General features: G+C 28.4%; 1 protein-coding gene across 6 annotated transcripts; it reads left to right on the top strand.

Moving 5' to 3' along the window:
- Positions 1–631: 631 nt before the first annotated feature.
- On the top strand, positions 632–22,827 carry LOC111034968. Of its 6 annotated transcripts, none has more exons than XM_022316430.1 (16): positions 632–1,715; positions 3,389–3,471; positions 12,354–12,401; positions 12,914–12,976; positions 13,418–13,508; positions 13,623–13,733; positions 13,844–13,960; positions 17,046–17,162; positions 17,218–17,471; positions 17,966–18,116; positions 18,552–18,669; positions 20,475–20,655; positions 20,716–20,990; positions 21,051–21,219; positions 21,310–21,648; positions 21,732–22,827. In XM_022316430.1, the coding sequence occupies exons 3-16, from the start codon at positions 12,363–12,365 to the stop codon at positions 22,146–22,148; spliced, it is 2,442 nt and encodes an 813-aa protein (XP_022172122.1). In that variant the 5' UTR covers positions 632–1,715; positions 3,389–3,471; positions 12,354–12,362; the 3' UTR covers positions 22,149–22,827. The 6 variants fall into 6 exon arrangements, with proteins under 6 accessions (XP_022172122.1, XP_022172121.1, XP_022172124.1 ...); XM_022316429.1 differs by having other exon boundaries at positions 3,346–3,471; XM_022316428.1 differs by lacking the exon at positions 632–1,715 and adding an exon at positions 3,007–3,202 and having other exon boundaries at positions 3,346–3,471.
- Positions 22,828–23,662: the final 835 nt, after the last annotated feature.

Genomic DNA, 23,662 nt, shown 5'->3' with positions numbered 1-23,662 from the left:
AGTCTTACGCCGTTCGATCGTTGTACCTATGCTAGTGTACAACGTCTGTTGTTGTCTCTGTACTTTTGGCGTAATACCATGTGTTAAATCGCTCTGGTTCTGATTGTATCGTTTGTATCCGTTTTTTCTGTTCTGTGGACACTAAATGTTCTGTGCCGAAATCGTTGTGTTGTATACATTGGTTGCGATTTTGGCAGTTTCTGTCGACGTACTAATACAACCGTATTATTGTTCGCCGTGCCGTATACCTACGCCATTTGCGTAAACACGTACGCCGTGGGTTGCTGCGTCGTGGCCGCCGTTGATAATATATTATTATTGTTATTTTAAGATTTTGGAGTAATAAATTATAAAATAATTCATCGAATCATAATACTTATTATTAATACTTGGTGTTACTGAATGTTTCTATTACGAGTAATAAACATAATATTTCTACGGATCTGGTGGCATATTCGGGAATATAGGTAACGTTTAACCTGATCGGGATGTAATAGTTGCATAATATTATTGTACTGCCTAATTCTAAACAGGTTTTATTTTATATTGATGACGTTTTTATTATTACATTTTCATATACACATAATTTTACTGCCAACAAATATATTTTTATACATACTCAGTTCGACATTTTCATGAAATATCATAATAAAAATAAAAACAGCATAATTATTAATTATGCAGTAAAATACAATTTAAAATTATAAATTAAATGTGTAGCTGATCAAGCAACTTTTTGGTGTACAGTAAAAACATTCAAAATTCATGAATTTCCGGGCCCAAATAATTACATCCCTTAGAACCCCCCCCCCCCCGGCTACGGCCTTGAGGGTATCGAACTATGATAGAAACCATGGCTAAATTTATTCATATTTAGGTATGTAATTATATTTAACCATAACTCATGATCGAAACAACATAGTGACGACCCATGTCCATCGCCTATCCTATATTTCTATTCTACTATCCAATATTGATGTAACGCAAGCGCAATAACGAACGAAGAATGTGTCACAACTTTTATCCCCTAACCGGTAAGCCGTCGCCTCTCGCGGGCTAGTCTTGTCGTGACGGTAGACGGTTACGCCGCAGTGCCGTGCGCCGCGCTTAGGTCATATTGTCGCTTTTCCGCCTTCAGAGAACGTGTGTCGCGCGTCATGATCGATCGAAGTAAAACCTCGTGTTTCGCGCGACGCGTACCGTCAAAGTTTGCGTCGTTCACGATATCGTTTATTGTCCCGTCGATCACCATGAGTGCATGTCGTTGTGCGATAATTATTGGTCGCCGCGTGTTATTCGTAACCCGTAGAGCGGGCGTTAAAAGTTGTCCCTCTCGTTTTGTAATTTCGCCGATCACATCGCGTGCTCACCATTGTGCCGCTGTCCGCCGCGTGCGATCGTTGGGAGGCGAAACAAGTTTAGTTCGCGGATGCCACAAAGTAATATCATATTATTATAATAATATTATGTTTGATTGGAAGTGCTGTCGATCGCCCCCTTTAACCGTGGACGTTACGACTATATATTTTGACTCATCTATAAATTGTATTATCATCGACGATGTGTACTCACTCACTCATACGCTGTCGCTGCCGACGTCGACCTGTAAATATCTGTGTTAATATATAGGTCATTGCTGTTGTGATTGCTCACTCAAGTATAGGTACGCAATCTGGAAATCAGCGCATTCGTGATCATCACCGCTCACGTGGCTGGTAAGTCTTGTCTCTAATTATTGTATATATTTATATTTTCTCTATTTTGTCAATATAACAACATAAGATTAACAACACATCCACAATAAGCGCAGCTTTTGGTAGGGGATAGTAAGGTTAAATTTAAAGTATATGTAATTAAGAAATACCAGCTAATAATTAATTAAAATTTCATAATAAGTTATCAAAGAAAAATAACAAACAAAATACAATATACAGTAATAGATACAGTCACTAATAAATAATAATATGTAGGTACTTAGTTAGATATATAGGTTACCCCTAATATTTATAACACAATATTATTAAGATCCATTGAGTGAATATAATTATTTAATTGTTTTTTATTAAGTGTTTTTAGATTTTAATTAATATTACATTTTCTGAAAAATGTAGATCCAACACAAATTATACCTTTTTGTCTGAATACAGTTCTAATCTTCATTGAATTGAATTTTTTTGTTGACCTTGTGTTACCTACAACTATGTTGAATTTCAGAACTGCTGATGTCCATTTTGATCATTTGAAAAAATATATTTTTTCAATAAAACCATTTATATGAACAGTTCCAAAATATTTGTTTAGTAAAAAAGCAGTGAATTTAATTTTTATTAAAAATGTACAGAGGCTTCTTAGTTGTGCGTGCATTATTTATTCATACCATCTGTCCACCCCCAAACTACAATTCCATATGATAGAATAAATTGTGTTAATACAAAATAAACCATTTTTTGAGAATACCTATATGTTGTAATAACTTAAACTTGTAAAACAAACATCTTGTAAGTGAAGATATGTAGCAAAATATGTTCATTCCATTTACCCCAGGCATTTGTCAATAATAGGTAATATAAAATTAACTAACCTAAATCAAGTAGACTAAATTACATAACAAAACATTTTAGAGCTTCCCAAATATTTTTAAAAATTCCAAAAGTTTAGTTGAAATATTCAATATTATCAATAAATGGTAAATATTTTAAATGTGAGTTTAAATGAAAGAAAAAAAATATTTTGTCTTTTTGTAATTATCTTTTAAAACCAAGAAATCCAGATCATTTTTATGTATGATAATAGTGATAATAGGGCACAATATTTGTTAATATGTCCTTTGCATGTTGTAGTTTTGTACCTGCGGTTTATGTTTATGTTGGTAACAGTGCGTTTCACTGATGACAGTTATCATTTTTGGTCCTTTTTGCTGTACAGTTGGCTATCTTGTTGTTTATATGTCTATGGTTGTGTATTTTGCCCACCGGCGACCAACAATTTGTGTACATTATAATATAATGTATTTTCTATATTTTTGTTAACTTCATTTTAATTCACTGCGTCAGTATGACCTAAAGCTCAATATGTTTGAAGCTTAAGTTTACATTATAGTGGCACTGCATTTTCATTTACTAGTGAATTGCTTGTCGGTTATATTTGAATCCGGAGAACTTTTCTTCTCACCAGTCACCACTCATCCATGTTTTTTCAATCGGTAAGATTTTTTTTTTTGGTTTTGTATGTTGCTGTCAGTAAAAAAACCACGTTTTCTGTTTAAAATTGTGTATCACTATAATCTCATGCTTGGTAATATTTGTGTGTGTCTTATTGTTTGTTAACAGTTTTTCCCCATTCTAGGTTAGTCAATTTACCTGAGATTGTGTTTTTGATGTCTGTGTAGATCGAGACGGTGGTATCAACTCATCAGCGTTCCCGTTTTGGCAACTTGTTGTAATTGTGTTTGTTGAGTTGCACTTGTGGGCTGTGAGTATTAGTTAACCATTATTGTACAAACTATTATTATGGCTGACAGGCCTTAGTCATTATTTTATTATTTTAATTGCTATCAGGCACACACATTTTTTTATTCATACCTGCCTGAGGGATGCAATTAAAGATTACAAACATTTTGCAAGTATAATCTATTTATTCATTGCGAGGGTGTACTTAATGTCTTTTGTTTTAAATTTGTATTTGACTTATTCAATATTTAGTATAATAGGCATAACAGATGGTTAGAAAGAAGACAAAATATAACAGAGGGACTTGAGCGGAGAAGTTGCCCACTGACAACACTCCGGCTTTTTTTTTTTATGATGGAGGGTTATTCAAGGAGTAGGTTGCAGCACCATTTCCTCTTAAGCTTTTTTGGAAGGTTTCCAGACATTGGGTTGGAAAGATTTTTGCAAGAACGTTTGGATGTTTGTGAAGTGATTTGGGGTAGCGTTTATAGAATTTAGAAGCTGTTTAAATTACTGTTAGTAGTCTTAAATCATTGTGTAGGGTGTGGTTCGAGACAGAAAGGCGTGTTTGTAATTAAACGTAGAGTTTTATTCTAGACAACTTGTATTTTTTTTTAATTTTTAAATTTTTAAATTTTTTTAAATGTTAGTTTTGCCAGTAATCTGAGAGGTCTTGTCTGGATCGGTCAGATAGATTGATTACTGCTCTCCCCGTCGGACATCACATAAATCTTCGAAATTGTCGCCATCGACCTCACGTCAGACATAGAATATTTGGGATTTTGTTTATGATCATTAGCTAAAATGTCGTCTATTTCATCATCATTAGAGGTTTCAACTATTGTTTCTGATGTCTCTGTATGAACACTTATTTATAAAAAAAAATCAGAATTAATAACAAGGGAAATATAGATTTTTATTTAAATTCTTTGAATACAAAATGTTTATACTATAATTGTAAATTTCAATTTTATTATAGCATTTTCAATTTATTTATTGTATTAAGTTTACAAATCCCTTATCGAAACATTTTTATGGAACGATTATCAGTGACAACTCTAGATATTTTATAATTGTTCCATATTCACAAAATATACAATGTAGAACTTTTGCCAAAATATAAACAGTATGTTGACCTTTCGCCTTTGTTCAAAACTTATGGGGTCAAACCAATATACTGTGACTCCAATGTAGCTCCTAATAAAAAAAATAAACTGTCGGTTAGCAATTATAAACAAACCATTTATTTGTACGTTAAATATTCATATTCAATATGTATATTATCATAATTTATATTATTATTTTGTACCAGCCTGACAAGTATTGACCCTGTATGTGAGCATATTAATTGAAGTATTTACTGAGTATAAATAAATAAATAATAATTGATATTTGATCTCATAAATAAAATCTTACTTTTTGTAGACAGACCAAAAATCAGCAGTAACACAAACATTTAAGATCAATAGACATCACTTGTTCTTAGAGTTCTTTTTTTAAGTCTGGAGGAATTGTAGATATTCTACCCATCCACGTTTTTCTTTCTATACACTTACATTTAGGAAAACCTATATTCATTAAGTACATACGTTTTTCTTTTCTGACGGTCACTTGGGTATTGTGTTACTACTTTTATAACCACTTTGTGATAATGGTACTCTGATAAAGGAAACTGCTTTGAGGGGACTGTCTCTTGACGTCCGCTCTTCAACTTCGACTAGACTGATTGTATTGGATATAGTATTACCAAAGTGGATTGATAAGATGTAAAAAATTTCATCCGCCCGCCTAGAATACAGTGGTAAAAATTTCACTCCATTTAAATATGCCCCCAGGTTTGCTGCCTACCCTATTAAGTTTTAGAAATCTTAGTATTTGTATGAATCTAAATGGTAATTTAATTTAAATTTTGAAGTTTTAAACTTTTTTTATAAAAATGCATTATAATATGAATTATGGCACATACACCTATAAAGTATGATTTAAAGTATATTTATTGATACATACATTTATAAGATGATAATATAACAAGATTATTTTTGATTTTTAAATTATTAGAATATTTTCTTTTACTAACATCAATTTTTATCTAAAATTTGCCTCAATCAAGCATTTAATTTTTTCATAAATTATATATGATATATATTATTTTAAAAAGTGAATAAAAAAATATGGTTGAACTGATAGGTAATTATTGTATTTATATTTTACATTCAGAATTTCTACATAAACTCTACACAAAAAATGTAGTTAGGTTATTATATATAGTATTTATATGAATTTATTTTTATTAAGAAGTGTAAATAATAATAATAGAAATATTGAATTTACTTAAACTAAAAAGGTACCTCAGTTGATTGAAATATAGATGAATAATTTTTATCTTTTTCTATAAAATTTTTCATCATCAGGTCATTAGACTATTCTATATTACACCAGAGAACAAAAGAAATATTAGTCTTTTTAAAATGCCTTTATTATACATATAGGTACAATAAAAAAAAGTTATAATTTAGCCCGTAGTGTCACAATTTTTATGAATTGTCTTGTTTGTACAAATTCATTTATTCATACACCTTTTATATCTATTTGGGTAAATGTACTAAAATACCACTTTCTAAATCAAGTATTTAAAACAGTATTTTAAAATTAAGTAGGTAGATAGTACAAAGTTTTAATGATGTAGATACCTACTTCTGACGATACAACTTTAAATTTGTGTTTATTAATTACATAATTAATTTTTACCTACTTGAACACCGAAAATAGTATTTAAATTCAGGCCATTACTTGTATTTATTCTTAAATTCTTTTTCTTAAACCTATTTGAAATGTTCTTAAAATACTTCCTAAATGGATGTATTTGTATCTGTATTTAAAAACAATTTTTAAAGTATTTTTTACAACACTTCTTTACCACCAATTAAGAGGACGCCACACCCGCATGTGTTGTCTCGGTCTTACAAATGTACAACCTAGCAAAAACTGTTTTGCGCTAGACAATTTTTCTTTTTTGTAGAACCACCAAATTTTCTCAACATGTAAAGAAGAACTTTATCTGTACAACATCGTGCTTTGTTTTTAATTACGCCATCCAATCATTTTTTTATAAGTAAATGAAAAAAACCAAAAAACAAAATGTTTAGAAGGTAATAACTTTTATTGTATTTGTGTTATCTAAAATATAGGCATGCTGTTGCAATGATAATTTTCTACTCTATTTGTTCAGAAATTTTGGAGCCACTACTACAAACATAGACAGATAAAAATTGTCCCGCGCATATAGTTTTTGCTATGTTGTACATTTGTAAGACGGAGGCAACACATGCGGGTGTGACGTCCTCTTAAGCCAATCAAAGAGAAAATTGTTATTCTAGGAATAGTTCATGGTATAAATTCATTATAATTAATTGTAATACATAATGCATATTACTATTCTGTTCTGACAAATGATAATGTTTAATGGTGGAAGGACTTAGGTAGAAACAGCAAAAAATTTAAATAAGATCCCTATTTTAAAGGTTTAATAAAGGATAAAAAAAATATATATATATATTTGTATCATTAATAAGTATATTATAGTCCAGCTATTCATAACCTTTTGTAGAACACGGGCCCCAGTTGAAAGATTTTAGGAATCGCCGACTCCTTTCCAATTTTTTGTATCGAATTTCAAATTGTCATCGGTGTAATAAAGATAAGATTATTTATCTCTTACAATATAAGATATATTTTATAATTTTAAATGAAAAAAATAAATTATAATCCAAAAATATTGTAATAATGCACTCATGTCACATGTTGACTTATGTTAGGTGTTAAGGCTGTTGCGGACCCCCAACATGAGTATTGCGGACCACAGGTTAAGAACCGTTGTTATAGTCAATAATATCATTGAATTGTTAAATTTATACTCAACAGTCAACAGTGCAGTTTAAATAAATAAATAATTCAAACTTGAATGAATAATAAATAATAATAGTAATTTATTTACTTATGTGAAATTCAGTCACAAAAAATTAATCATTACTATCTACAAAAAAAATTGTCAATAGTTGAAAAAAAGTTAAAAATATAATTATGAGCTAGATACATATTATTCATTTCTAAATAAAATAAGTTATGTAAACTTTTTTCTGACCGAGTCACTATTTTTTTTCTTTTGTTGAAGATGCATGATAAAATCTTAAATTTAAATATGTTAATATAGTGAGACATTATTTTATCTCGATTAGAATTAGATAGTTGTTGATTTAGACAGTGATTTTTGAGCTCTTTAAAAATATTTGGTTTTTGATAAATATTCTTATTTGTTTCATAAAAAATGTTTGGTAATATTTGGCAAAAACACATTATGAGTTTGAAATACTTTTTCTGCTTCTTGGCAAATTTCAAAAATATCTTGGCTTTGTCTAACTAAGGCTTTATTTCTATCATTTTCATTAATTAAAATATATGTTCAGAATCATCAATAGATATTTATTACATAACTGCAGTTGATTTAAACAAAAAAATATTAGTTTCTATTCCTTAAATATTGATATGCCTTGGTTGAATATAATTGTTAATTTATAGCAAATTTTCCTAGTTAGAACGAATAAGGCTATTTTTGACCTTTCATATTTTTTCTGCCGAAGAACGTAATGATTCGGAACCATTAGACGATAAATATTAAAATTTATAATTAAATGCTTAAAGTAATTTTATTTTATTACATACCCTCAAACCATCAATAAGAAATTGAGTTTTCACGTATATTAAAGACTCACATTTTAAAGTTTTATTGCCTTATTTTATGCTGTACATACGTACATTTAAATTACTTACACCTACTCAAATACTTTAAAATGACATACATTTATTTCACATAGTTTATTATTAACATAATAACTGCAAAATAAAACAGTGTTTTGGCAAAAAAACAATAATCTATATTTAATTATTTTAATAAATACAACTTACACATATAAATAAATGCATTCATAAGATTGAAACTTATTAGGTATTAAGTAACTACTACATTAAAATTCTTCATCCATTCCTCCACCTTTTTTCTTAATCACATCCACTCAAGCAGGTTTTCCAAATAATTAAATAAAAAACAAAAATTAAACACAAATATCATAAATTAAAAATCGAAGAAATAAAGCCCTTACACATTGTTACTATGTTAGTTGAAAATTATTAAAAATGTGTTGCCAAGATTCTTTTTATAAGCATTTACATTTTTAAGTTAAAATATTGACAAAATTTATAAATTATTTTGTAGTTAAACAAACATATATGAACACAGTTTTTTTTATTTAAATTAGATATTTAGTCTGAAGAGAAAACGATTTTAGTACTATTATTTGTGCCATTCGTGGGTACTTGAAACTTTTAAAGTATGTATATGTTATATCATATTTTATACACGAAATGACATTTTCAAATGCGATTTTCAGAAAAAAAAAAATAATTACTGAAGTAGTAGATATTTGTAATGAATAACAGTAAAAAAAAAAATTACCTATTTTAAATTACAATAATATTATAAAATATACCAATTTAGTAATATTATATTCCGACACGTCTTCGCTCAGAATAATTTTTTGTATATATAACGATTGTATATCATATTGAATTCAAATTTAACACATCTATTTCAGTGACTCTCTAGACATCTAACATACAGCAGCTCGTTACCTTTTACCGCTTTTTTTCTTTTATACACATTATTTTAGTGTTGTAGAAGTGTATAACCATAGGCGGAGATCGGGGGGGGGATTACGGGGGCTTAGTCCCCCCAAAATAAATGATTTGAAGTTAAAGACCCCCTTAGAATATTAAACAAACAATACCGTAATTTTGTACAGTTTGCAGAACTTTTTTCATTATTTTATATTCTTATATCCACAATTATATAAGTGTACCTAGTTCATTACATACACACTATTTACCAATTTATTATTTACGGTAACATACCGAACAATTAAGTCACCATTCACAATAATATTATATTGTGTTTATATACCTAATATTGTACATATTATACCATTCTATTTTAGATGGGAAAAATATTATTTTTTTCCCTAATTTTTGTTAATTCTCGAGAAGCGATACCTATTATAGGACTATCGCTATAGCTGTATTAAACCTATCGTAAAGTTTATCGCGATTGAATGAATCGTTAACCGTATTGACCATTTTATACTAAATTATATTTTACTTATTGTTTGATGTTCTTGGGAATACATTTCTTTTGAGATTGTGATTTAGATTTTTAATAAATAATTTAGTTCAAATATGTTGAAATATTTAAATTTAAATCGTTTATTAATTATTCTTTTTTTTTATGTTTGTAACTATTTAAGTTATGATAACGGTCAACGAGAAAAATTTTGATGAGTGATCTAATTTAAAAATTAGTTTGTTGGGGATGTGGGGGCCATGCCCCCACGGGTCTGTTTGTCATCAAATATTTGAGCCCCCCTTAATATTTTACAAGATCTCCGCCTATGTGTATAACATTATAACAACTGGTATGATGATTGTAATTTATTGATGTTTGTTTGTTTGTACAGACGCATACGCCTTATTTAGTAGGAGAGTAGCTAACCAACCTTAAGTTAAAACGTAAAAGACGCATCATAGTTACTAAAAATGTACTCGTACTAAATTTATTATTTTATGTGTATTTTAAAAAAGTAATCAGGTGACAAATGTAAATCAAGCCATCCGGTTAAAATGTATTGTCATTTATAAATTGATACACATTTAAGTTACAGGAGCTTTCATTAACAAATAGGTCGAGGGAGGATCGAGCATGCCCCGATATAGCACTTAAGAATACATAAATGACAATTTACACAATAGAGCATTGACGCGATCAACACGACAGTTCATGAAATAATATTGTGCCTCTCACGCTACTGCCTACTTAGGCCTCGTCACGGAGACAATAGGCGTGGTTACGGCCATCCGCGGCGCCAACACTAAGGCGCCTAACCCCATTTCTGGAGCGTTGGTTACGTTTTACTTTTACTATTCCACTCTCTTAAAAACGAAATACGTGAGTTTACTTCCCTTAAAGTGATGGGCGGAAGTAACTAGTTTTGACTATCGATTTTCTAGCGATAATTTTAAAAACAACTGAGTGATTTTTTTATTGGGTAGATTTTATTTTCCATCTAGTTTTTCAAGAACTATGGAATGAATACTCGATAGTCGATAGTTTTCATTAATAGTATTGTATTACCAACCAATTTTAAATATTGGAAAGAGGAATTTGGTCAATTTTTCTTCGGGATCGACATTGCTTTTTTATAATAATTAAATATTATTAAAAAAATATTATAATTATGATTAAATACACGAGCTATAAACACAAACTTAAAAATTAAAAATTTTTATAGTACCGACTACTGTATGCAAATATAGAAAATGGAATTTTTTAATTAATAATTAAATAGTAATTCATAACCGTTAACAGTTTAACACTGTATGATCATTGGATGGTTAAAAAAATTCGATAGGCGATTGTCTCGATGGTTTTGATCTGTAAAATTTGATAGCCAAAATCACCACAAACACGAGTGCATAACTTAAATTTGAGTTTCGCGCTCTTTGAGGCGGTCAATCAAATTTAATTGGCTAGTTTTCCCATAATTTGCATAACCTCAAAAAGCGTGGGGACCAAAAAGAACTGTTAGTTCACATCTCTTTATCACTACTCCATTATCGGGTGCCTCTATAAGCGTCGACTCCTCAATCTTCCCACGACGACCCATCCTATCGTACCACAACCACACTATCACTTGTCTTTTATCTACCCCTCTCGTGGTTCGAAGGTTCCCGCGATTCATTTGTTAATATTGTTGATATCTTCCGATTGACGGACAAAGGCATTGACAACGACGACCCGCCGAACGCAGAATTTTCGTGTTTTCCTCTCTCATTTTGTTATCGGATTCTTGGACAGTCTCTGCGATGCGAATCCTGCTTGAGCGTTATCGTGACAACATCTCTGTCTGTCGTCCACCGAGCACCGCATCCATGTAATAGGATTGGTGCCGAGTTTCCCTGGCAACTGTAGCTTTCGAAGCACTTGTATAACGGTCTTTGGACTTGGCCGTCTAGTTCATCACACGTGAATCATGCGTTTCCTATCACGGTAACATTCTGTATGACAAGCGAGTACGTATCTGTCCACATGATAACTGCAGATTTGCGGTTATTAGCAGACACATCCTACTGACAGCAAAAACCAAAAGACAATCTTACCTATATACTAAAAATATATTCTATTTTATCAATGTGAAGAGTAAAACTAGTCTTATTAACGAGATGTGAAGTTTTTGGCGATTACGCTGAGTATCACAAAGTTGATAAGTTATACCTAATTTACTTTGTGTCTTGTGATGAGTCAAACTACAATTTTCATGAACTCGAAATTCAAACTTTTTTGTCAAACTCAAACTTTTAAACTGAAATCATAAACACAATTTTAAAATTTAAAAAAATAATAAAGTGTTAACGGGAAATACTGGAAATAAAAAATGGTATTATAAGTGGTGGCTATTTATATTTATATTGGTATTAATATTCAACTTGATTTTAATTAAACTGTTTATAGTGATGACTGAAGTATTTAATTTTGAGTATTAATTACTGACAAACTTCAAAATTCTTTAAATTTCTTGAAGTTCAGGGTGGTTTTACATAACAAGTTGATGGAACTAAATTGTTTGAGTACAGAGTATGAGCTTTTAAAAATATGTTTTACCCCGAGACAGCATAATTTACGCCTCAACTAAGTATAGGTTTTAGTTACTAACACCAACAATTTCATCTTCAAATAATTATTTACATTTTATATCTTACAACAATAACTTATAATATTTTGGTAATTTTGTATTCTTCTAGGTATCAACAATGGATAAATCAAAGAAGAAGAAATCTCCTAGTTTAAAAGTAATGAACAGATTTGTATATATTAAGGAAAAACAGGAAAAACTATACCTACTCTTACTACCTATGAAACACTGATTTTTGAACTATCTGATTATATTGCAATACAATAATTTGATGGATAACTCCTCTATCAAATTACTCATTTTTAAATTTCTTTCTGCAAATGTCCAAAATGCATTTTTTGTGTATGCTGAAAATTATGGTAAATCCAGAATCTTGCAAACATTTAAAACAGTGAATGGCTATTTGAAGTTTGACGTTCTTGCAATTTTATATACCTATTCAAGGTGGTTTTATATAACAAATTGATGGAAGTTTTTGAACTAATTTGTCTGAGTACAGAGTATGAGCTTTTAAAAATATGTTTTACCCCAAGACAGCATAATTTATGCCTTAACTAAGTATAGATTTTAGTTACTAACACCAACAATTTCATTTTCAAATAATTATTTTTACGTTTTGTATCTTAAAAATATAACTAATAATATTTTGGTAATTTTGTATTCTTCTAGGTATCAACAATGGACAAATCAAAGAAGAAGAAATCTACTGGTTTAAAAGTAATGAACAAAATTGTATGTATTAAGGAAAAACTATACTTACTCTTATTACCTATGAAACACTGATTTTTTAACTATCTGATTTTATTGCAATGCAATAATTTGATAGATAACTTACACTATCAAATTACTCATTTTAAATTTTATTTTCAATGTTAAAGACAATTTGCCAGAATTTAACATTTACTAATCTTATAAACTAATATAAATATTGCAAAACAATTATATTATATAATATAGCTAACCCATCTAATACCTATTTAAATAGAAAATGCTTAATTCTGTATTTTCTTTATTTAAAAACAACTTTATTTCACACTTAGAATTTAGTCTTTATTGACTAGCTTATATCATTACTTAAAAAAAAAAAAATTATATTGTGTAATATAACAATATTGTATGATAAACTACAAAAAAACAACACATTTTTTAAATTTAAGTTTGTTTATATTTTAGGAAACCAATAAACTTTTAAAACCTGAACAACGTTTTATTGGATTTGATAATGATGATGAACTGTTGATAATTATTGAGAATAAGAAAAAATGTAAGGTTTTTGTTTATGATACGTTTAAACAGCTTTTGTATTTAACTTAAAATTAAATATGTGGTGTACCAATTATAAATTGTATCAAATTTTTTTGTTTATGATCATGTTTAGTGTTAAAAATGGAAATTATAAAAGAATCAGGTGAACCTATGGATGTCAAAGATCCATCAATTGTTAAAAATAATCATGTTAATAAAAAGAGAAGACAGTCTAAATCAAGTAGTAAGTTGTAATGACTATATTTTTAAACTTATATGTTCTTATATTTCATTTTGCGTAGATGAATGTGTTTTAATATATATGTATGTATTGTTTTTATAATTGATTTATAGTATCATCGCCAAAATCTCATGTGGTTAAGAATAATCAGAGTAATAAGAGGCCTAAGAAATACAATTTACGAAGTAATACCTTAGATTCTTTGGATTTTAAAGTCCCTTCTACTTCAGGTGAGTGACAATAATGTATAATATATTTATTGGAAAATGGACAAAATTTCCCTGTATTTTTCTATATTGAGAAAAATTTCCCAAATTATTCATACTCAATATAAATACACTCTAAATATTAACTTTCATTTGTATTATATTCTAATTTCTAACGTATTTGTTCTGATGCTACCTCTTTACATATTGATTATCGTATGTTCTTCATTGTACACACACCCATTGTATATCGCCATAACTTTAAACTGCTGTTTATTAAATTTCAATTACACATAAAATTAAATATTAAAAAAGGAATTTATGACCATAATATATATTTTGGTCAAGTTACTGACATTATAACTCACTCTATTGGGTGATAATATATTTTTATGCATTTCAAAGACTTTTCCATGTCAACCGATGTAATCGGTGCATATTTCATAGAATATAAATTATTTAAATCATACTCTTCCACATTATGTTTAGTGCAGTGCCATTATGAATACTATTGATTTTTTGAAGTTCTACTCATCCACTATTCTTTGAAAAAACACAATTTTGCTTCTCTAAAATCAATTTCACTGCTGTGACCATTAGCTGCCTCCAACTTAAGTTTTGCTTCTAACAGAACCTATACTTTTTGCCAAGGGTTCGCCTAATCAAAATTAATACATAAATGCAAATACTTGAAACAAAAATAAATCTTATCTAATTTTGTAATTGCATGTGGTATAAATTCAAAATTTGTTGTAATGTAGACAAGATTGATCTTTTATATGATCTTTTATAACATTCACACACTGGGAATTCTCTCTGAATTCTTCAATTGCACTTTTTATTTCATTTAAATATTATGTGCAATTACAGTAGAAACCGTTTATAATGACACCGGTTGTATTGACATATTGGGTGTAATGATATTAGATTTAAGGTTCCGGCAAAACTCCCATGTTGTATGTATTAATTTGTATCGATTACTATGACGCCTAATGACTATACGGATGTTATGATGTTTATTTTTGGTTATATTGGAAAAAAAGCGAAATTTGTTTGGCTCTGAATAACGTAAGTTCAAAGATAAATTTTGAAGAACTAGAAAAAAAAACTTGATTATTATTCAAACAAAGTTCAACCTAAGTTCAGATTTTTTAGTTCATAAATTAATTAATTACTTTAAATATGTACATAACTAAATGTTTATATCTTAATTTTTTTTTTTTTTTTCGTTGCATAAATCGAATTATTGTAGGAAGAATCGAAGTATCCTTTTCATAAAGTTGATTCATTTGGAATAATTTTATTGCAATATTTTGAAAGAAATGTTAGAAAATGTTTGTTATTAAATTTGTTTTGGGGGATATTTGCCGCTACAAGTGCAGGGCATAGGTCAGCATTAAAATCAGACTTACAAAATTGTCGAATGAATGCCTGAACTGCATTATATTTTGCAGCTTCAAGTTTTTTAATGTTTCTTTGTGGTTTTCTCTACCCATGTTCTTGAACGTAATATTTTTTATCCGAATTTATTTTGACTTCGCACAATTTACGAAATTTAATACTTCAGACAGCCACAAGCACATTTTCACCGAATTCTCTTACGATTTTTTTAAATATTCATTTTTAACTTTTGGCATTTTGACGATTATAGAGAAATTATTTAGAACACTATACCTCACTGATTGTCGATTGATATTTACCGGTCAACTAAAGTGCTAAAATAACGTGCTATAAAAATATGCAGGTATAATTCATATTATTTTCCCTTTTTTTAAGTCGTTAATGCAACTATAGATAATTGTAGATAAAACTAAACAAATTTGGCATAATAACCATAGTTATTTTATCAGTCATACATTTATTACTAGTTTCATAATTTCTGGTAATTATAATATAGTTCAAGTATAATATACATAGAAATAAGTTAAATTTTCAAGAAAAATATGTAAAATTAAAAAGAAAGAACTAAATAGGGGAAAAAGCAATAAAAAGCAGGTTTTGTGGGAAAAAGCAAAAAAAATTTTACTTCATTACAATCAGAACGATTCAAAACGTATTTATATATAAGAATTATCTTTCTATCACACTCCCCTCAAAAGAAGCATTTGCTACAAAATCCGAGCCCTACTAATGAAGTACTGAATAACATTTAATATTTTATAAATATACCTAATTCATGAATAATATAGGTTACAGAAATTATTACTATAAAATAAATATAGAGATTTCGTCTGCCTAAACGCTAATGAAAAAATTGGGGAAATCCTGTCTTGGATCCAGATGTATTACTATCATGAGTAACAGATTAATACTGCAACTTTTTTTTATCAGATGAATCGTCAAACCCTAAAAAATATTATCTTCTATAATTTTTGTAATGGGTGATTTTACTCTAATATCACACAAAAATAACAAAAAAAAAAAATTATGAGAATTTGTTTGATCTATGTTGTGGGTGTGTCTGAAAGAAAAATCAAATATTGCACTGACATATTATAAATATATTATTTAAATTATTTAAAAATAAAAAGTATCAGAGAAAAAATGTTTTATCATGTTTTATCAATTTCTCATTTTATGTAAATAATAAATAATAATATTTATTATAGTTACTTTTACATGGTTTTTGATTAGTCTTAAACATGTTATTTTTAACTGCAATTAAATGATTTTTACTTCATATTTTTTACACAAAAAGAATTATTTTATTTTTTATTAATTTTAAATCATGATTTTTAAACCTTAATATTTAAAAAATAAGAATAATGTGTAGCTTGAATTTTTAAGAATAAACATTTGTTACACTGTACAATTTACTAGGTGTTAGGTTCAAATAATTTGTAGATATGCACTACAATCAGTAATTTTGTACTATAAAGTATCAACTAATGTAAACATTATTAAGTATTAAGATTATATTTGTTTAGTTTGATATATTATAATTATGAACTATTATAATTCTCAATTTTCAAATTAAAAGGGTAAGAGTTAATTTATTTATGTATCTTATGCTATAAAAGTTAATAATACCTATTATATTTTATGTCCGGCACGAGTTTCATAGTATGAACAATGTTATAAAATAGTTGTTTCTTTTTAATATTTTTAGAAATTTGTAATCCAACATTCAACCTTACCTCTTCTAAAACTAGAAAGGTGCCTCGTAGAGGTAGAAAAATAAATGTTGATATCAGTGATGCTATTTACAAACTTCCACTTGAGCATGGTAAGTTTTATTAATGTTCTATATTTTTGTATTATTTGTGTTTAATAATTTCCAGGATGGAGACGAGAATTAGTTTATAGAAAATCGAGTAAATCTACTATTCTTAATGGAACAGATAGAAGTGGTGCTGTATACTATTATTCTCCAAGTAACCAAAAACTTAGATCATTACGAAAAATTCGGGAACAATTGGACATCTCAGCTGATAAAGATCTAACTATAGAAAACTTTACATTTTTAAAACAACCAATTGGCATGAATGACCGAACAAAAGAACTGATCAGAGTTGCAAATTCTAAATTATCTAAAGTAATGAAAACAAATTGTTTATGTGTAAAGTGAAAATATCTATTTTTTGTCTATAGTATGTAGCAACTTATTCCATAGTCTAATTAATTAATAAAACAAATTTGAATTTGCATGCTTTACTTGGTATATTATTTTTAGTTTTTAAATTTTTCCCTGTTTTTTCTTGTATTCTCAAAACCCTCAAATATCTTAAACTTCAAGAATTTTGAACAGTTTGAAATTTTTAGACTATTTTATGTAATAACTATTAAAACAAGACATTTTTATTTAAAACCTTACAATTCAATGTCAACGTTTATTTTACTTCTATTATTTAATAAAATCTTTAAATTAAATTGAATAGAATTTTTTTTAAAGCTTGTCAGTGCTCAATTTTGAGTTTATGAATGAAGTTAGTTATCCTTAATTTTTTCAAACTACCATCATATAAACTTACAATATGATAAATATTACTCATATTATTTTCAATTCTTCATACACTTATATGTTTTTAGGAAGATTCTTTTTTTGGCGTTAGACCTATAAAATTTGAAACGCCTGTACAGCAGCCACCATTTGATTATGAATTGTCAGATGCTGAAAACAACAAGTCTTCAAATAAAATAAAAAATGCAAAGAGCTCCCCAACATTGAGATCTAAAGAAGGTATGAGTAAATATATTTTACGTACTGTTATTATTATTTTTAAATTATGAATAAGGGAATCAGCTTTAATTTAGTATACCACAAAAAAAAAATTAAAATTTGTTTGTCTTTTACTATAAACTTATAAATTATAAAATAAACCTAATTCAAACAGTTGGTAATGACTTGAAATTGCCCATTGTTACTTGCATTATCCCAAATAATATTGAATTTCATTGTACAATTGTAAAATTGTAAAATGCACACAAGGTCTTCTATGAAATGTTTAAATAAAATATAATTCACATTTTTCAAAATGTTAATGTAATATAATTTTCTATTTGGCGGAACTCCCTGTACCTGTGTATTTATCTTTTTATTAAGCTGAGAAATATACTGTTTTATGTTTTGTTGTACAATTTAAATTCAGATTCAACATTTTACATTATCACATAGGTAATTCATATACACCTGAATATACATCTGAAGATGGGCCAGCTATTAAATTAGAACCTAATGTTTCTTCTTCAAAACTTGAGAATATTGATGTAAATGACACAACCAATAAAAAATGGTAACATGGGCTTTATTTTTTATTGTTATGCTTAAACAGTTTTTTGCTTTATTATTTTGTTTCACAAATGTAATGCAAAATTAAGGGGTTGTTATCCTTATGCTTCCTTCATAATCCTTCCTCAATCAAACCATATACGAGAATGGATAAAAATAAGTAGTCAACATCAGATGGTGAAGTTATTATGCAGATACCTTGTGGGATATGGTGCCCGTATAGTAATGAACCTGTTACTTTAATGTGTGTTCAATGTCTGGTCAACCATCATCCTGTATGTGTAAATTTTAATTTTAATTCAAAAATTGTTGGTTATGTCTGTTTAGTAAGTGATTATATGTAGTTTTCATTATTTTTTAAAAACAATGAAATAATATATTTTATATTAGATATTAAATATTATATTAAAAAATATATTTTTTATGTAGAATTACTATCCAGTAGCAGCTCGTGATGCTCAAAGTTGGTGGAGTGCAACTATTGTAATAGATTATTTAAAACAAAATTAGTCAGTTCTAAATATAAATTTAATTAGAAAAATATTAATTAGCATTTTTAATTTTGATGTACGGTTTTAGAAAATATATAATATAATAAATAATAATACATATTAGGTAGATATAGTATATTTTATTTTATTAAAGCCAATACGACACGGCATGATGCGTTGATATCTTTCACCATGTGTTTATTGCGTGCTATTGCGTGCGACCACCTGAAAAGTGTGCAGTAGGAGCTGCACACCATGGTCACATATAATTGCTAATTCACTCACTCGACAACAAAACATATTTTGCACTGCAGACGGTGTTCAGACTGAGCTGCACACCATGCAATGTATATTTGTTACATAACTCAATTACATTTTAGGAGTATAATAGTAATTGTCGTGGTTTTTGTTTTCTTAAATTAAAATTTTTTTATATAATAAATACAGTTTAACAGATATTTTATTAAAAATAATTACTATACAATATTATTTTACATTTTCACTTTTTGATATCCATATTAATCTATGTGGTGTGCGCACACCTGCACATCTAAGCTCGAGCCGCCACTGTTACAATCTACTCTAATAATTACTATCTATCAAAGAAATAGATGTGTACAGTTTTCTCATACCGTGGTTATTGGTGCTACTGAACCGGAACAACTACGTGTTGAACCAATTTTTGTACGATAAGTTGATCAAGCGTTAGGCACACCTACCTTTATTATTGATTGAACGCTGATTTCTAAAATTAAAGAAACACATTAAGACATTGATGAATAAAGTGATGATAGTGGCTGATATAATAAATACAGTTATTTGTCCAAGAAATGTATACATAACTACTATATTTGATGGTAGTTTTCATGGACAGTGTGTTTATGAAATGGAACAGACACAAGGATCTAGTTTGATGACTTGGGTTATTCAAGAAAAAAAAAATCTGGATGAGTAAGTCAATATATTTTTATTTTTCCTACCTTTTGGGGGAATGTAGTGAAAGTAAAAGTAAAATATTTGTATGAATGAGTATATGTTAAATGTTGGTTTTTTTACTACTTTAATCATTTGATTGTGTTTGTTTTCAGATTTGAGCAGAAAATAAGCATTCCTATATTCCTTTTAACCCCTATTTGTTATTATCTTACTGTTCCATACATGTTCTGAGGGCTAATTTTGTTTGCCAGTTAAAGCTAGAGTAGTCTTTATATGTGTCTGACCAAGAACATAAATAAATGTTCAATAATGCTTTCTTACAATGAGAACAATAAAATAATTATAAACTTAATACTTTTCTTTATTTGATTACATTTTTCAGGAATTCAGAAATTAATGGTTCATTAAGAGGAAAAATGTTAACATCTTTCGCTCCAATGCAATCAGTCCATTACATGGTTAAAGCATTGGGGCATATTTTTAAACATCTGAACACACGTGAGCTTTTATCAGCTTCTAGAGTATGTACCACCTGGCATTTAATTGCAATGAATAACCTCTTAGTAAGTATAACTTTAAAATTTCGTGCAATGTATTTTTGCTAATTTATTTTATATTTTTAGTGGCAGAATGTACGCTTAGAAAATTTTATGGTCTATGACTGGGAAAGATTTGTAGACTTTATTGATCAACAGAGAACTGGTTCATTAGACACTAGTTGTATGTTGATACCTGTTCAAGTTGAAGAATTCAAAAGTTTTTGGTCGCGTTTTTCTATCGCAATCAAAAGAGCACAAAAATTAAAATTCATTGAATTGTCTAAATGTCCTACCCATGTAGTTGAAGATATTATTTACTCATTACCTCAAATTGAAGTACTTAATGCGACTTCAATAAAGTAATAAAGAAAATAGAATCCATTTTTTTCAACAGTTTTAATAATTTATTTTATTTTTAGAAATCCACATGTACCAAAAAGGACAAAAAACTTCAACGATCCTATGCTCCTAAACTTAATTAATTTGGGACAAATGACAAATCTCACAGAGTTAAGACTAAAAGGTTTAACTGGAATAAAAATTACGTCAATGCCATCATTTCAAAATTTAACACAATTGAATAAATTTGTAAGTCTAGTAACAACCAATTACATATTATATTATATGAAGAAAGAAAATTATTATATTTACTGTTATTATTTTACTGTCATTATTTAGTCATTAACCTCTATTGAATCATTTCCAAAAGACTTCTGTCAGATTTTCGAGACTATCACTGATAAAATTGAATTTTTGGAAATTGGTGATTGCAATTGCTTATCAAAGAATTTTGCAGTGTCACTAAAAAAATTTGTCAATCTGAAATCATTGCGATTAGAAAATTTGTGTGATTTACGGGAAACATTTGTACATGATGTTCTTACTGTCATTAGAAGTCTAGAAAAACTCAATGTTCTGGAATTGATAAACATAAGATTCACTAATTGTGTCAAAGATGAATTGGAAAAATGTGACAGTATTAAAGCTTTACTGATTATTCCTGTTTATGGGACCAAAGTATGTATTCTTATTATGTATTTATTACTGTATAACATCTATTTATTAATATTCATCCAATATTAATTTTAATTTTTTTTTAGTGTGCATCTGTTAATTCTAACCTGATTGATTGTTTCGAGAAACTCTCCAATACATTAACACATTTAGGTTGGGGAATTACTCACGAGTTTCTGCGTGTGACAGACATGTTTTTAACTCAATTTAAACAGAATAGGCATATGGATGATAATAATTTAGAATCATTCCCAATCGATGAAACAACCAACTATATACCTATACTAGGTACAAGAAAGCCCAGCCAGCAGTCAGGAGATGAGCCTGCTCCCGAAAAAGAAAAAAAGAAGGTCAATTCAGATAAGGACATTACTATGCTTACAGTTCCCAATCTAGAGAAAATGTTAGACACGATGATGCCTAATGCTAAGACTAGGGTAATTAAGGTTCCCTTTTCTAGAACAGTTAGAACTTATTTGAGGGATCAGTTTAATGATCTTTGAACTAAATGTGTAGTATTCATTTGTTTATTTACATGAGAAACCTTTCATGCTATGGTTCTTCTTTTTGTGACCACAAAAAAAAAAAATTTTGAACTTCAAGGTGGAAATTATAACAATTTCGATTATTAGTTATAATGTACATGTATTATATTTTACTATATGTTAAATAATAACTGATCATTAAGCTTAAATGTTATCATACATCAAATAGATTTATATTTGTAATAATTTTTTTTCATTTTGTTAATAATATTAATCTATTATTTGAAAATGTAAATCTTGCTATTCATTGTATAGTAATTCAATTTTGATTCAAATCTAAACACAATTAGGTTCAAAAACTTTTTAAGTAATAGTTAAATTCTATGTACTTTTTATGAAAAATAATTTATGTAGTATATCATTTTTAATAATTAAAATAAATAATTAAATTTCAATAACCAACTATGTATCTTGCTCAAATCCCAAAAGATAACTGTTCAAGTGATCCAAAAATAAAATAAAAACTACGTTTTTGTGCCTATAATTGCACTTTATATAGGTACATAAAGGAAATTGTGTTTCAAGTTTTCACTCAGTATAAATTGTTTATTTTTAATAACAGCATGCTGAAGAAAATAATTTACTAAAACTTAATGTAACCTTGTATGCATTTACCATGTATTAAAAATTAAAAATTGTATTTATAAATAATAAAAGTTTCTACATTAGTATTATTCAAAACTTGTTTATAACTAAAAGTTTTTAGATGTAGTCATGCACATGAGCAGATATCCTTCAATGAAAAAAGCCATCAAAGATTCATTATATCAAACTTAAAAAAAGAGGGGCCCCTTTACTGAAATCTCAAGGTGGCCCACCTGGAAATTCTAGGCTTCACTGTAGGCCTATCCACCCATGGCCATGCATTTAAAATGTTTATAAAAGCTATCGATAGGTAATACTTGATCATTATATATATATATGTCAAATATGACATTTTGTGTGTGTTTATATTGTTTTTATATAAAGCAGTAAATCTAAAATCTTTTAAAAACAAATGGTTGTGCTTGTATGTTACATACATTTTTTTTTTTCATTGAACTTAAGCCCGGCAACTAAGGACATTAGCTGTTGAAGGGGTTATGAACTGTAGTAGGGTTAAAGTTGGTACGGTAGATTGTTTTTTATGATTGTTAGGGTTGTTACGGTAGGTAGCAAACACGTGTATGTGTGGCGAGTTTTTAACTACTACGAAACCGGGTGGTCACCCATCCGGGAGCTAGTAGTTGTGGCCGTTACTTACTCCCAGTCGCATTCCGCGACTGGTAGCAGCCAACGCGCCACGCCAAGCCACTTACATACATTTATAACTATTCCAAATGAAAAAACGAGTTAAAGACTTCATATAAGAATCTTGAGTACTTATACTTTAATACTAAAGATTTATAGTGTTATATTGCTCTGTCTATAAGTAGGCAAATAATATCTATGTTTTGTAAATCTGTAGATTTTATACTGAGAATAGTACAAAT

This window comes from Myzus persicae, unplaced genomic scaffold, assembly GCF_001856785.1.
Source record: "Myzus persicae strain clone G006 unplaced genomic scaffold, MPER_G0061.0, whole genome shotgun sequence".
NCBI classification, from domain to species: domain Eukaryota; kingdom Metazoa; phylum Arthropoda; class Insecta; order Hemiptera; family Aphididae; genus Myzus; species Myzus persicae.
Note: the sequence above shows the minus strand (reverse complement) of the source record. Positions and strands in the feature narration are given on the sequence as shown.